We start from the raw sequence: 17,022 nt of genomic DNA on the forward strand, positions 1-17,022 counted from the left end.
CTCTCAGAAGAGCCCAGGAGATCCTATAGTGGCGTGGGATGGGATTCAACCTCAATGTCCTAGTCAGTTTTTATCCATCAATTAATAGCATTAAAACAGATCATCCAGTCACTGTCACATTGATTTTTGAGAGTGTCAGTCGCTCCTTAAAACCTTCAGGACCAATTTAATACCCTTCCCTGAGGTCAGTTTGCTGATGGGGTGTTAGCACATGGGCATCCCAACGCCTTCCTGCCTCCATCAACATCAAGTCCAGGGTGGGAAGACTTGTGGATGGCCTTCCCAACCCGCTGCCAATTGAGGCCCTTAAGTGGGCAATTGATGGCCACTTAAGGGCCTCATCCCACCACTGCTGATATGAACCTAGCAGTGGACAGGCCTGTTCCCACATAGGGAGCCCCAATAGAAAACACTGGTGTGTTGTTTTCAGGCTCCAGGGGAGGAGTCGTCCCTTGAGGACCCTGTATCGGGAAGGTGAGGGCCCACAGGGAGCCACCTCCTGCCCATTCTGCCGACACCACCCCCCCTCCCCCACAACCACCTCCCCACCATCACTCACCTGTTAGCCTGGGATCCAACGCTGATCCAAGGCCTCTCCAGTGCTGTGCCATCAACACCCACTATAGCTCCTTGGTGCTGATGAGCACTGAGAGCCAGCAAGCCTCCAACTGGCCAACATCTCTCAGTGGATGTGTCCTATGCCCCTTAGGTCCTTGATCCCGGACGAAGCCCGCCACTGGCAACTTAAGTGTCTGCAGTGGCATAATGGTAATGTCACTGGACTAGTAATCCAGGGGTGCAGGCTAATGTTCTAGGCACACAAGTTCAAATCTCACCACGGCAGCTAGTGGAATTTAAACTCAATTAATAAATCTGAATTAAAAGCTAGTTTCAGTAAGGGTGACCATGAAACCATTGTCAATTGTCATAAAAACCCATCTGGTTTACTAATGTCCCATCCTTCCCTGTTCTGGCCTACATGTGACTCCAGACCTGGCTAGGTTGGGAGTGCAGGATGTGGGCTTGCTACCTCAACCCTCATCATGCGCTGGCAAACATTGCTGGCTCCAGGAATCCCGGAATCGGATCCCGCCCACTGTGTTTAAATGCCTCCAGAGTCAGTCCGACTCCATGGAAATCCGGGCCCGGGTAATTTATGGCCCAATTACATTACAGGTCCTAGTTTGGCACCAGTAACCAATATTCTGTAGTGCTGCAAGCTATCATGTTGGGCTTTAAATTAACATTAGCCCAACTGAACACACTGAGCATATGCAACTTTTTTTAAAGATATCAACTGGCAGGAAACTTTCCCTCAGAGGAAAAGTTTTAAACATAAAAATTAATCACAAAAGGTAGAGATTTGTGAAGGTTGATATCATTTTTCTAAGAGGTAAAGAAAGATCCAGGAAAAATAGGCATTCGATTTAGGAACTGACTATTTTATGAAGGCTCCTCTGAAATCACATTCTATCCAGAATGTGCAGGAGTATTTCAGTGCTGGAGGCTTTGCAGAAATAAGGAAAATGAGCAGGATGGTTAATACTTAAACAGAGAACAAAAAATAATAATTGCAAAGGTGCAATGTTTGTCAGTGGGAATATGATGTTAAGAAACAAAGAGAGAGCGTAAGCCAAGCTACAAGGATAAAAAGGAAGTTTATGGAGAACTCAGTCAGTTCTGCGAAACTTATTTGGGACTTTTGTTGCATGCAATAGTCCCGAAAGTACTCGGCTATGCTCCATTGGCTTACGTGTATTGCTGACTCCAGAAGAGTATCAAGCGTCAATAACCTCCGTCAATAACCTTCTGTCAGTATGAGAGCCACAGCACGTCGAAGTGGACAGGAAATGCCAGACCCCTTTGAAGAGGCTCCAAACTAAGCGTGCAAATGAGGCATTTCCAGAATCTTTAAGGTAAAGGCCCTAGCCTCCAGCAAAGGATCATTCCTCTGTCACATTCTGGATGTCTGAAAGGAGTAGATGACCATCTGCACTCAGATTTATTGCAGCATTAATAGGAGATTGCATAATTGTGGTTATGGTATTGGCCTGCTCACCAAGAGGGCATGAATTTAAATCTCACCATGCAAAGTTGTGAATTTGAATCCAATGATTATTCATTCATGGTATGTGGGCTTTGTTGGCTGGGCCAGCATTTATTGCCCATCCCTAGTTGCCCTTGAGAAGGTGGTGGTGAGCTGCCTTCTTGAACCGCTGCAGTCCATGTAGGTACACCCACAGTGCTGTTAGGAAGGGATTTCTCCGGTTTTGACCCTAGAATGGCAATATATTTCCAAGTCAGGATGGTGAGTAACTTGAAGAAGAACTTCCAGGTGGTGGAATTCCTTTGTATCTACTGCCCTTGTCCTTCTAGATGGTAGTGGTCGTGGGTTTATATTTATATGGCGAGTCCAGTTCAGTTTCTGGTCAATGGTAACCCCCAAGATGTTGATAGTGGGCAATTCAGTGATGGTAATGCCATTAAACGTCATGGGACAATGGTTAGATTCTCTCTTGTTGGAGATGGTCATTGCCTGACACTTGTGTGGCGCGAATGTTACTTGCCACTTGTCAGCCCAAGCCTAGATATTGTCCAGGTCTTGCTGCATTTGGACATGGACTGCTTCAGTATCTGGTCATTTGTGCCCATCAACAAAAACGCAACTGGACTGCTGGAATACCATTGCCCTAAGAAGGCTGACCACGTTTCAAGGGTTAATTGGTCGTAGGTAATAAATGTGATCATTTCAGAATCACCCAAATACCAAATCATTTATCTTCTCAAATCTGAGACACTCCATGCAGTCTGAATGGGATAATTGCAGATGTCTTTTGCAATAACTAATTCAGGCCTTCATCCAGACAGGGTTTCAGGATTTTAAGGATTAAATTCAGTATGGATTTGCAGAATTAAACAAGAATATAGGCAGATTGAGTCAGCATGCCTCCACTGTGCTGCATTTTACTTCTGATCCAGGCCAACTGTTCTGGTATTTCTGTCCTTACGCCGACTGTGGCTTACCACATCTCATCAGGGGACTTTCAGGAAATTATAGAATGCGTTAGTTTACCCACTCACCATGGAGAAGCTCCCCAGTTGCCTACCACCACAAGCTGCCATAGACTGAGCACCATTAGTTAATGGTCTTCAACTGCATACAAGGTCTGTCATGCCATAATCAAACACAATTAATGAGCTTGTAACTGAATCATGAACTCCATGACTTCTCCCAGAAGAAATAAAAATATCATTGTGTTCTGTTTGACTTTATCCAAGAGTCAACTAAGAGATTGTATTAGAGACGTCAGATGCAGGTGGATGTGCAGGAAATTTTGTGGGAAAAAAACTTTCTAACACGTTCATGGCATGCAGTTAAATACAATGATTATTGATTGACAACGTTATAAAATGTATTTTGATGATTCTACACACAGCCACCCTCTTCAAACACCTGAGTATTATTCAACTGTTTTGAATACTGAATGTCTTTTGTAGCTTTTTTTAAAAAGGTTTTCATTGTTGAATTTCTGTTCTTAATCTGGCAAACTGAGCAAATGATTTGATGTGTGCAGATTGAGTCAGCGTGCCTCCCCTGCTCTATGTCTTGCTTCTGATCCAGGCCAACTGTTCTGTTATTTTTGCCCCATGCCCACTGCCATATCTCACCAGGCGACTTTCAGGAAATTATGGAATGAGTAGGATTATTCACTCCGTGACAAAGCTCCACAGTTGCCTACCATCACAAGCTGCCAGACAATAAGCGTCAGTTCAAGATCTTCAACTCCAACCCAGGTCTGTCATGGCATCATCACATACTAATAATAAATTGTAACTGAGGAAAAGTCATCCATCTGAAATGTTACCTTTGTTTTTCCCTTCACAGATGCAGCCTGATCTGCTGAGTATTTCCAGCATTTTCTCCTGATACCCTCAGAAACTTTTAATTGTTGCCACTTTCTCAGCCCAACTGTTTACTTTCCACAATGGACGTCCATTCTCTCTACACCTGTATCCCCCGCCAAGATGGTCTGAGGGGTCTTGGTTTCTTCCTTGATCAAAGGCCCAACCAGATCCCATCCACCACTACTCTCCTCCACCTGGCTGAGCTTGTTCTCATATTTGACAACTTCCATTTTAATTCCACTCACTTCCTCCAAATGAAAGGTGGCGCCTTGGGAACCCACATGGATCCTTGCTATGCCCACCTTTCCATAAGAGATGTGGAACTTTATTTGTTCCAATGCCAATTAGGTCGTCTCCCTGACCTCTTTTTCTGGTACATTGGTACATATCGGTGTATTTTCCTGCTCTTGTCCCAAACCGGAAAATTTCATCAACTTTGCTTCCAATTTCCACACTTCCCTTGTCTTCACATGGTCTATCTTTGATTTTTCTCTTACCCTTTTCAACTTCTCTGTCTCCATTTCTGGGGATAGGCCTATAAAGCCTAGTAACTCCTAAAGTTACCTTAAACTACACTTTCTCCTATTGCATTCCCTGTAATGATTCTATTCCATTCTCTCAATTTCTCAGACTCCATCACATCTGTTCTGATGATCCCCTACCTTCCTTATTCTTTTTTATTTGTTCATGGGATGCGGATGTCACTGGATAGGCCAGCATTAATTTCCCATCCCTAATTGCCCTTGAGAAGGTGAGCTGCCTTTTTGAACCTCTACAGTCCATGTGTTGTAGTTACACCCACAGTATTGTTAGGGAGGGAGTTCCAGGATTTTGACCCAGTGACAGTGAAGGAACGGCGATATATTTCCAAGACAGGGTGGTGAGTGGCTTGGAGGGGAACTTCCAGGTGGTGGTGTTCCCATCGGTCTGCTGCCCTTGACCTTCTAGATGGCAGTTGTTGTGGGTTTGGAAGGTGCTGAATAAGGAGCCTTGGTGAGTTCCTGTAGATGGTGCAAACTGCTGCTACTGTGCATTGGTGGTGGAGTAAGTGAATGTTTGTGGATGGGGTGCCAATCAAGTGGGCTGCTTTGTCCTGGATGGTGTCAAGCTTCTTCAGTGTTTTTGCAGCTGCACTCATCCAGGCAAGTGAAGAGTATTCCATCATACTCATGACTTGTGCCTTGTAGATAGTGGACAGGCTTTGGGCAGTTAGTGAGTTACTTGTCGCAGGATTCCTAGCCTCTGACCTGCTCTTGTAGGCACAGAATTTATACGGCTAGTCCAGTTCAGTTTCTGGTCAACGATATCCCCAAAGATACTGATTTTGGGAGATTCAGTGATGGTAATGCCATTGAATGTCAAGGGGCGATGGTTAGATTCTCTCTTGTTGGAGATGGTCATTGCCTGGTACTTGCATGGCGTGAATGTTGCTTGCCACTTGCCAGCCCAAGCCTGGATATGTCCAGGTCTTGTTGCATTTGGACATAGGCTGCTTCAGTATCTGAGGAGTTGTGAATGGCGTTGAACATTGTGCAATCATTAGCGAACATCCCCACTGCTGACCTTATGATAGAAGGAAGGTCATTGATAAAGCAGCTGAAGATGGTTGGGCCTGGGGCACTACCCTGAGGAACTCCTGCAGTGATGTCCTGGAACGAGATGATTGACCTCCAACAACCATATCCATCTTCCTTTGTGTTAGGTATGATTCCAACCAGTGGAGATTTCTCCCCCTGATTCTCATTGACTCCAGTTTTGCTTGCGTTCCCTGATGCCACACACTTGGTCAAATGGTGCCTTGATGTCAAGGGCAGTCACTCTCACCTCACCAGTGGTTTCAATATGTCTTCCCTTTTCCTCAATAAAAGATTGTCCTCCTCCACCACAGTTGATAGGGCCCTCAACCGTGTCTATTCCATTTCCCACACTTCTGTTCTTGCCCTTTCCATTCCCTCCTAGAACCTTCCCTCCCAGAACCATGATAGGATTGACCTTGTTCTCACCTTCCCTCCCACCAGCATGCACATTAACAGATCATCCCCTGCCATTTCCGCCACCTCCAGCTTGATGCCACCTGCAAATACACCTTCTCCGTCCCTCCCATTTCAGCATTTCCTCTGCGACACCCTGGTCCATTCCTCAGTCATCCCCAACACTCCCTCCCTTTCCTACAGAACCTTCCCATGCATTCCTAGCCCTGTTACCTCCTCCCTTTCCACAATCCAGGGCCTCAAATGCCCATTCCACTGAAGCAACAATTTACTTGTACTTCTTTCAGTTTAGTACAATTTATTTGCTGCTCACAATGTGGCCCTGTCTACACGGGTGAGACCAAATTCAGATCGAGTGATCGCTTTGTAGAACGTCTCCGTTCAGTTCACAAGCATGACTTTGAGCTTCTGGTTACTCATTATTTTAAATCTCCGCCTACTCCAACTCTGACCTCTCTGTCCTTGGCCCCTGACAATGTTACAATGAAGCTCAACTGAAGCTTGAGGAACAGCATGTGATCTTTCAACTAGCCACTTTACAACCTTGTTATTTTAACAGTGAGTTCAACCATTTAAGATCGTAACATCTGCCCTATTTTTCAGTCAGCAGTTATTGGTAATGATTTTGCTATTCCTATTTACACCTGCTCGACCCATCTTTTGTTTTTTTACTTGTCCTATTACCATCTGCTTTTGCCTTGCGTCATTGTCCCTTTTGCCATTTAATAATGTCCTGCATTTCACTCTATCATGGACATTCTCTTTGTTCTTCCCCCCCACTCCCTCTTTCCCTGCTTTTGTACTTGCTTAAAACCCGTTTACAAATCAAGCTTATTCGAATTCGGATGAAAGGTCATCAACCTGAAACACTGGGTAAAATTTAATGCCCACCCAATTGACAGGTTGGATAACAGGGGGCATTTAATCAGATGGGAGGGTGGCACATGGGCACCCCACTGCCTTCCCGTCTCCACCCCAATTAAGTCTGTGGTGGGTACGTCCATGGACTGCCATCCAACCCCACTGTCAATTGAGACTCTTAAGTGGGTAATTAATGGTATTAATCCATTGGTGGGCAGGGGGCTTGCCATGCAGGTGGCATGACAAGCAAACCCATGCAGAGTTGCTTGCAGGCTTCCAGGGGGTGGTCCCTCATGCTAAGGCACTCAGTGGCTGATTGAGAGACCTTGGCATCTGGAAGGGGATCTGAGAGCCACCCCACCCCCGCACAAGCTCTTGCTGCCAAAACCCCTTCCCCGCAACACCCTCTCTGACCATCATTCACCTGTTGCCTGGGATCCAACGAGGATTCTGGGCCTCAGGTGGGTGTAGTACCGACAGCAGCCACTGTCTCCCGAGTGGCACCTCCGTTCAATAAAGCTGCCAGCCTCTGGCTGACCGGCATTTCTTGGTGGGACTTCCTTTATTGGGGTCCTTGATCCTGAGGAAGGTCCACTCTGCCCAGTTAAGTGCCCATGTGCTCGTTAAATCAGCAGGCCTTCCCTAAAAGAGGCGATGTGGGTCTCCAGCTGGCAGGCGAGACCCCCATTGCCTCCACTAAATCCAGCGCATTAACTATATTCCTCTTTCTTTGATGCTGTCTGACCTGCTGAGTCCTTCCGACATTTTCTGTTTTTATTTCAGATTTCCAACATCTGCAATATTTGCTTTTGTATAGTGTAGATTTCAGCATAAGTATATGTAGTATTCAGGTTTGTAAGGGATAATGTGTGGGACTGTGTAAAGAGCACCTCCCAATATGATGAGGTAAGTGAACACATGATTAGGAGAGGAAGGGGAGAATGTTCATGGCTTCAGCAGTGTAACACCTAGCCATGGGTAGTTGTACAAAGTTCAGTTGTATAACATAAACCAGTTGTTGCTTGAACATGCCAAACGTCTCAGCAATCATTCCTCAGCTAGACTAACCAACATACAACACTAAGCAGTTGCAGTTGAGCTGGCAATATGCAACCAGACACAGTGCAATCTCTGCAACAAAGATAGTTTCACAGGAGGGTGAACAATCAGTTGCACGTGTGATACAATATCCTTGGAACATAGGGCAAAATTTTTAGCTCGGCGGGCAAGCGGGCGCATGCCCGACCCGCTCGGGCATGAAATAATGCGCGTTGACATCAGGCAAGCGCCCCGACGTCAACGCGCAGTCGGGCGATAGCTCAGTCAGCGGGCGCACGCCGGAGTTGGCAGCGTGCCCACTGACAATTAAAAGGCCTGTTAAGGCCATTAAAGAGCCAAATCAGTTAAATTTTTCGCTGTCCGTCCAACCTTACGGTTGGTGGGCAGGCGAAAAGGCCAAGCAGCCTTTGCATATTTTTGGAAAGCTCAACCACGGGCAGGACGAGGTTTCCAAAAGCAAATAAAAATAAAATAAAAGTTTTAAAATGTAATTAATAACATGTCCCTGCTCACGTGACAGGGTCACATGAGGGGACGTGTTTTATTAAATTTTTCAAATCTTTATTTCTTTTTCAAAAAACCCTTCATCTCCCTGAGGCAGCTCTGTGCCTTCAGGGAGATTTTCAAGCGCGTACTCGTGCCCTCCCCCCTCCACCTGCACAAGCAGAGCTGAGCGCTGCCACTCGTGTTTTACGCTGGGTGGGCCTTAATTGGCCGGCCAGCATGAAATCGCCTTCCAGCCTCCATCGCGGGCGGCGGGCGGCTTCCTGACTGCCCCCACCGAGCCTGCCCAACATGGGCTAAATTCTGCCCATCATGTACTTTTCACTGAAGTACTAATAATTTCAGCAATATTAAGTTTAATTACCTGAATACACAGCTTCACCTGCACAGAAGCAGGATAATCAACCATCCTGGATTTTCTGGGATCGTCCTGTAATTTGGCTTCGCGAACCGTCTACCAGGTATGGGCTTCCCGTGATGCCATTTATCCCAGATTTCTTTCCTCTTGTCGCTGCCTGTTCATGGTCGGTGTCTGAGCGTTATGTGTGCACTGTGCCAGTTCTGGACTGCACAGGCGCTGCAGCATAGCGGGGGAGGGGAGGGGTCTGGCAGTGCTGAGCGGGAGGAGAGGGGTGCGGCAGCCCGGAGGGAGAGGGGAGGGGTCTGACATGCCTGAGGGGAAGAGAAGGGGGCCTGGCAATCCTGAGGGCAAGGGGCGAGGTCTAGGCAGGCCTAAGGAGTGGGGTCTGGGGTGGCTTGAGGGGCCGGCGGTAGGTGGGTCTGGAACGGTCCAAAAGCAGGGGGAGGTGGAACCAGGCAGACCACTCCGCTGGTCCCGTCTGCACCCCCTCTTGCCCTCATGCCTGGTTTTGTCAGCACCCCACCCCCACTCCTCGGCAAAGTGTCCCTTATTTTCCCCCCAGCGTTGGTCACCCTACACAGGAGTTATTTTACCTGAACAACAATTTGCATTCATAGAACATCTTTAACACAGCAAAATGTTCCAAGGAGCTTCAAAGAAGCGTTAGTAAACAAAGTTTGATATTAACCTAAGAAGGTATGAGGACATGTGACCAAAAAGAGTTAGGCTTTATGGCATAAACTGAAGGAGGCAGAGAGAGGTCATGAAGTGGAGAAGCTTAGGGAGAAAATTTTAACACAGCTACCATTGGTGGAGCAATGAAAATTGGGGGTGCGCAAGAGGCCAGAACTTAGAGGTCTCAGAGGGTTGGAATGCTGGAGAAGGTTACAACGTCAGGGAGAGGTGAGGCCATGGAACGATTCAAGAACAAGGATGAAATTTTTTAAATTGAGGTGTTGCCGGACTGGCAACAACTTGGTAGCATGTGATAATCATAAATTCGTATCAGCACAGAACGAGTCCATTCAGCCCATTGAGACTGTGCCGGCTCTCTGTCAAAACAATTTAGCTAGTCCCGCTCCCCGGTCCTTCCCCTGTAACCCTGCAAAACTTTTTCCCTTCAAGTATTTATCTAATTCCCTTTTGAAAGCCACGATTGAACCTGCCTCCAACATGCTTTCAGGTGGTGCATTCAATAACATAACTATTCGCTGCTTAAAAAAAATTTTTGCTCATGTTGCCTTTGCTTCTTTTGCTAATCTCCAGAAAGTTGTGTCCTCTAGTTCTTGACCCTTGCACCAATTTCTCTTCATCTGCTCTGTCTAGCCCCCTCATGATTCTGAGCATAATAACCACAGGGAAATTTCCCATTGAAATGAAGAAGCACTGAAGGAAGAATCAAATAGGTAACACCATATACTGAGCAGAACCTTGAGCTGGTAATGTTACTGGGGAGTTCTTGAAGATTGTGAGGGTTCAAATTACCTTTATTTCTTAATTTAGATGAATACGCAAACAACCTATATACTGGGTATACTCCTGGAGGAAACAAGCTGGTGTTTGGTTTCCACAGCCCTGTTATTTATTAAGCCAACAAAATGAAAGCGTCTTTCAGACTCTCACATTTAATGTTTGGACTCTCTTGTTTGCAGTAGTTCTCCACGGATACAGTCATACCCATTGATCCGTGGGGGCAGGTAAGGCTTCCAGCAAGGAGTGTATCATAGGAAGAATCTAATCCACTGTTACAAAAAGGAACCTGGGCACAAGCTCTCCTCTCAGAGGTGAGTGGCCACACCTTATGATGAAGGACATAAATAGCAAATGGGGGAAGAATGCTACTCTGCAAACCAGTAATACAGAGATTATAGCCAACACCAGCCATCACTAATGTCCAACCTACACCGTGAATTCCACATTTTGGGGAAAGATTTTCCCCCCGTTAGGGGAGGAAGCGCGAGAGTGGGCGCGGGCGGGTGCGCCTCCGTCGGGTGCGCGCCACCATTTTACGTGGGCAGGCCTTAATCAGCGTGATGTCCGCCAGGAAGCGTTATGCACTCCCTGTGCGGGCGGCAGGGGGATTCCCTCAGCCGGGGTTGCGTTCTCTTGCGCATGCGCGCGAAAGAGCGCACTGATCTCCCTGTGGCTAAGTGCTGCCTCAGGGAGATCGGCTCTGAATGAAAAATTGTAATAAAAATGATAGAAAAATTTCCCTGACATGTCCCCTCATGTGACAGTGTCACATGAGTTGGGACATGTCCATCACTTCTATTGAAATCTTTATTAAAAATTTAAATACCCTCATGAAACCTCATCCCACCCGTGGATGAGGTTTCATACTTTTTCTGAAGCTCGCCAGGGCTCCCGGCCTGCCCACCAACCTTAAGGTTGGACAGGCAGGTCCATTAATTAGCTTAATTACTTTTTCAATGGCCTCAATAGGCCGTTGACAGGTTGGCGGGCACGCAGCTGACTCGGCTGCACCCCCCCCCACTGACCTGAAAATGGAAATGACGCAGGGTGACATCGGGGGTTCCACCCAACTTCATCCCGTGCCATTTTACGCATCGGCAAGCGGGCCCCACCCCCGCTCGCCGACCTGAAGATCCTGCCCCATGAATATGCCATTCTCAGCCCGTGCAGCAAAAGAAAAACATTACAAGTCCTGATTGCAAAATAAGTTGTGCTGATTTTTAAATTATTTCCTTTCTCAGAAGAGACACTTTTTCACTCAGAACATCCCTGTTACAATCGGCAAAGGAGAGAGGGGGCAGGAGAGAAAAAAAACTACAACTTGGAAGTTAAGTTTTCAGCATTACAGAAAGCAGAAACACACACATACACAAACAAACAATCTGACGATGGAACATAGAATGGGAGCAGGAATGGGCCATTCGGCCCCTCGCGCCTGCTGCATCATTTAACTAGATGATTGCTGATCTTCTACCTCAATGCTATGTTCCCGCACTACCCCAATATCCCATGATGTCATTGGTAACTAGAAACCTATCAACTTCTGCTTTAAACATACTCAATGGCTGAGCCTCCACAGTCCTCTTGGGTAGAGAATTTCAAAGATTCACCACTCTCTGATTGAAGAAATTCCTCCTCATCTCGGTCCTAAATGGCCTACCTCTTATCCTGGGATTGTGTCCCCTGGTACTAGACCCGCCACCCCCACCCCCTCTCCCCAACCAGGGGAAACATCCTGCATCTTCCCTGTCAAGCCCTGTATAATTTTGTACTTCAATGAGGTCACCTCGCATTCTTTTAAACTCTAGAGAACACAGGCCCTGTCTGCTCATAGGACAATCCTGCCATCCCAGGTAAACCTTTGTTGCACACCCTCTATGGCCAGTATATCTTTCCTTAGATAAGGAGACCAAAACTGCACACAATACTCCAGGGGCTGAATTTTACCCCCATCGGGGGGGAAGTTGATGGGCGGGCGCGTACGGACACACTTCCGATCGGGGGCAGGCGTGCTGCCATTTTACGTGGGCAGGCCAATTAAGGCCCACCCAGTGTGACGTCCGCACAGAAGTGCTACGCGCTCCCTGTGCGGGTGGGGGGAATCCCAAAATCGAGAGTGCGCTCTTTCGCGCATGCGCACGAAAGAGTGCACTCATCTCCCTGAGGCTAAGTGCTGCCTCCGGGAGATCAGCTGCACATGTAAAAAAGACAAAAATAGAAAAATAAAATTTCCCTTACATGTCCCAACTCATGTGACAATGTCACATGAGTTGGGACATGTCCTTAATTTTTACAAAATCTTTATTAAAATTTTTTAAAGCCTACATGAAACCTCATCCACCGGCAGTCCCGCTGGGGCTCCTGGCCTGCCCGCCAACCTTAAGGTTGGACGGGCTGGTCCTTTAATTACTTAATTGACCATGTCAATGGCCTCAATTGGCCATTGACAGGTCGGCGGGCACACAGCTGATTTTGCTGCGCTCCCACCTTCCTGAAAATTTAAATCTGGCGCGGTGCGTCCCCCGACGTCACTGCGCCTCATTTTACGCGTCGGTGAGTGGGCCCCGCCCCCAAAATTCTGCTCCAGGTGTGATATGTTTATATATATGTTTGCCCAAGGTACTTACTTCCTGGGGAGCTTTAATTTCTTCACCTTTTCTTCTGCCTGGTCATCAGCAATGCCTACATGGCAACCCAAAGCCATAAGGGTTCTGGAAATAAAAACACATAAAATAACCAACATCAGGAGTCAACTTTTACATGATGTTAACAGCACAGCCCAACGGGTCCATGCTGGTGCTTATGCTTCATATGAGTCTCCACTCAGTTTTCTTCATCTAGCCCCAGCAACATATCCTTCTATTTCTTTCTCCCTCATGTTAATTTTCTAACTTCCCCTTGAATTTCCCTCAACTACTCCCTGTGGTGGTGCGTTCCACAATCCAACCACTCTCTGAGCAAAGAACATTCTCCTGAATTTTCAGCAACATATGTTTTATCAGCGCCAGGCACAGTTTAATTTCTTGCATAGCCTGTATTAAATGCCATGAATTGTCAAGTAAAAAGATTGTTTTGTCCATGATACAAGTTAACTGGCCTATTTCTCCATCTCATGGTGCTCACTTCAGTGAGCCAGTGTCAGTTTAAAGCAACAGAGTCGGGGACACATAAGGTCATTTGCTGCTCTTTTAATTGGTGTCATCTACTCAAGCATCATTTCTCCATCCTGATTTGATGAATCATTTTCAATCATTTCATTTATTCAGCAATTTTAGCAGTGGGAAACTATTTTCAAATAAGTTTGAATTTCTTTCAAGTATTCCTAATTAGCATTTAAAATTTCTATTATTGACCATGGGTTTCTGATATTGTTATATATTGTTGTGTTATCTGTAAATAGTTAGGAACTACTCAGCTAGGAACTAATGTGTTATGTGTAAGTGTTCCAGGGGGCCACATTTCACAGCTGCACTAGAGACTGAAGTGATGGGTACATAATCAGTTCAATCTGGTTTATTTTTAACCAGACAGCGTGGCAAAAAAAAATGAAGAGTTTCTGATCTTTACAAACTTAAAGTGTAATTATCAATAACATCAGAGGACCAAAAGATAACAAGGGCACATAGCAGCTATGCTGTCATCAGCCCCCTGACTTTTCTGCCCAGTAAAATGAGGGTAAAAATCACAGGCTAGTGAGCATACAAACAGCGAACATTGGCCACAATAGCCAAAATCCAGCAGAGTCTAGCTGCAGGAGAGATTCCACAATCTAACCCTCCCAGAAAGGACTGTTGCTAGCAGAGAATACTTAGAGATAACAATGGACAATTTCCATCTCTGCTTTTGGGTGGGAATGCAGCGATAGCACAATGAAAATTCACACTTATATCTGAGCTGCGACCATTGGAGTCGAGTACTTGAAGTGTGTTAAAAATAAGTGAGTGCCTCATTGGCACATTCAAATTGTGGTCCTTTGACATTAATAGGAACACAATGCAATTTTCAGGTATTTTTTGTATTGAACGACCTAGCCAATGGTTCTTAAAGGCGAACTTGTACGCCACTCAGATAAAGGTAAGATTATGGTTTAAAACTGATTCTGTTTTTCAAAGCCATTAAAAGAATTTGTGCTCCTTTTGGCCCCTACAAAAATCCCATGATGCCAAAGCCTCCGCGGCCCTCCTTAAAGTGATTCCAACCCTTCCCTCTTAATGGAATTGGCTGGACTCTACATTGTGGACGATCAGGGGCAGGCAGCTCTTGAGCTCAGCAGCACCACTGAAAGGGCCAAGCTGCTGCCGGAAGGACACCTCCTGGAGTCCCAGGATCGCGTAGGGCCCAGGCTACTGGTAAGTAATGTGGTTGGGGGGGTGGTGCGCAAGATCACAGGGAGAGGAGTGCAGGGGGATCAGAAGGAAGAGCACAGGGGAACTCTGAGTAGCCCCTCTCCCCTTCCCGATGTCCTGTCTCTCATTCAGGTACTGTGCCTTTGATGGAGGGAGGCCCACCCCACCCCCACTGTGGGGGACAAGTGACCCTCATGGTTTCATCTGTCATTCGCGCTGCATGGCAACAGGCCCTGCAGCTGGGTTAACACAACAGCAATGGGATGATCGTTAATTGGCTTAAGGATGGGAAGGTCGTCAATGGGCCTTCCGGCCCAGAACTTAGTCCTGGCGGAGACAGAAAGGTGGTGGGGTTCAGGCACGGCGCCACCCCGCCTAATTACATGCCCCTCCCATCTCCGAGCTCACCACGAGCGAGGGCAGAACATTCTGCCCATGGGGTACTAGAACTCCCCATAGGTGAGGGTAACTTGAACACAAGTCCCATTTTATAGTGCCTTAAAGTGAAAGCAGCACCAAACGTAATACAGAGGTTTATGTTCAAAGGTTTTGGTTATATTTGCATTTAGATGGAAGAATCAGTTACATTCTGATGTTACAAATAAAAAAGGTGTCAGAGGAGGGGACGTTACTGGAGCACCAGAGAATGGATCAGTAAATTCTGCCAAGTCAGCCGGAAGAATCAGAGACAGGAGTGTGGTTTTTTCATTAGGCTTCCTGGAGATCAGTCAGGCCCTTTATACTCGTCCTGGATTCTGCATCCTGAATCAGTCTCCATCAGTCTGCAAAACTGTACACTTGTAAGTGTTCTCCTCCTCCCAGCACGTGCATGAATCAGTGGCAAAAAATCCTTCCAGTTTATCATTCTGTCAAAACATCTTCACGTAACAAATTACTTTTGGAGTGCTGTGTTTTGTTGTGTGGGAAAATTGAGATGACAAAGTCAAATTTATAAATATCATCATGTAGCCATCTCCTTTGGCTTCCAAGTAAAACCAGTGCAGTGTTGTCACTGCAAAGGCTTCTCCAGAATTTAGAATCAACTAGTTTTCTTAAGGTAGGGATGTTAGAATGCGTGCTGCTTCACTACCAACCACTCCTGAACAGCTCCAGTGGCACTGAAGCTATAAGTTATTTGGAGGTTTCACAGCACTCCGATTTTCATTCATCATTATTACTAGGAACACACTCCTCCTTGTGCTCATGCTTTTTTCATGGCTTTTAAAAACAGTGTTATAGTCAGTGGCCATGAAATTCCAATGGCAATCATCCAGGCAGTTACACCAGGATTGCAACCCACCTGTGCCCTCCAGAAACAACCCCATTAGAGTATACACGCTCAGTGGGAGGGCAGCTTATTTGCACAGGACCACTGGAAGCCTATGACACTGGGGGTGCAGCACCGGTTTCAACCACCCCCAACACTAGCAGATACTCCAGTTCCTGCTGCTATGTGAGGGACAGTTCAATTCACTAGCCTCCACACCTGCACGACATTGAAAGAAGCGGTAACTGTACACTCTTTTGGCCTACTTTTTAAAAAAAGCTTATCTTTCTTGGGGGGTCCAGGCAACTTCCCAGACCTTGTTTGGGCTAGCCTCTCTCCTCTCCCTGGTTGCATCCTTCGCTCATGGGATAGTTTCTACCCTTCCTGAGACCAGTATGCCTCCTCTCACTGGGCATATCAGCAACATATTGTAATTATATATAGTGCCTTTAAAATAAAACATTCCACGGTGCTTCAAGGGAGTTATTAAACAAAATTTGACACTAAGCTACATAAGGTATATTAGGCCAGATTGCCAAAAGCTTGGTCGAAAAGGTATTTTTTAAAGAGCACGTTAAAGGAGGAAAGAGAGGTAGAGAGCCGGAGAGGTTTAAGAAGGGAATTCCAGAGCTTAGGGCATAAGCAGCTGAAGGAACGGTCACCAAAGGTGGAGCAATCGAAATCGAGGATGCTCCAAAGGCCCGAATCAGATCAGCGCAGATATCGCAGAGGGTTTTGGGGCAAAAGGAGATTACAGAGATAGGGAGGGCCAAGGCGTTGGAGGAACTTGAAAACAAGGATGAGAATTTTAAAATCAAGGTGTTGCTTGACCAGGAGCCAGTGTAAGTCAGGAGTGATGGGTGAACAGATTTTTGGACAGGGGTCAGGGGAAGGGGTTGGAAAATTTATGGAGGATACAGTAGGGGGAGGTCCTCCAGGAGTGTGTTGGACTAGTCATGTCTAGAGATAAGAAAGGCATGGAAGTGCACCTGATGAACTAAGGCGGGGGTGGATTCAAGCAACATTACAGAGATGGAAATAGGCAATTCTAGTGAGGGCACAAATATGTGGTCAGAAGCTTACCTCAGGGTCAAATATGACACCAAGGTTGTGACCAGTCTGATAAAGCCTCAGACAGTTGCTAAGGAGAGCAATGAAGCCAAGTTTCAAACGGGGACAGAATACATTGGCTTTGGTCTTCACAAGGCCTCCAAGCGTAGGCAGTAGTTAGTGAAGCAAGAATACCCGGTGAAA

General features: G+C 46.4%; 1 protein-coding gene across 1 annotated transcript in view; it reads right to left on the bottom strand.

Annotated features, from left to right (window-relative positions):
• Positions 1-17,022, bottom strand: part of ryr2a (ryanodine receptor 2a (cardiac)) — a 794,383-nt gene that overhangs the window by 357,143 nt on the left and 420,218 nt on the right. The window contains exon 24 of the mRNA XM_078557297.1: positions 12,783-12,866. Within this exon, the coding sequence (XP_078413423.1) occupies positions 12,783-12,866 (84 nt within the window). The remainder of the gene's footprint in view (positions 1-12,782; positions 12,867-17,022) is intronic.

The sequence above is a fragment of the Cetorhinus maximus genome, chromosome 14 (genome assembly GCF_964194155.1).
Source record: "Cetorhinus maximus chromosome 14, sCetMax3.hap1.1, whole genome shotgun sequence".
In the NCBI taxonomy this organism is placed as follows: domain Eukaryota; kingdom Metazoa; phylum Chordata; class Chondrichthyes; order Lamniformes; family Cetorhinidae; genus Cetorhinus; species Cetorhinus maximus.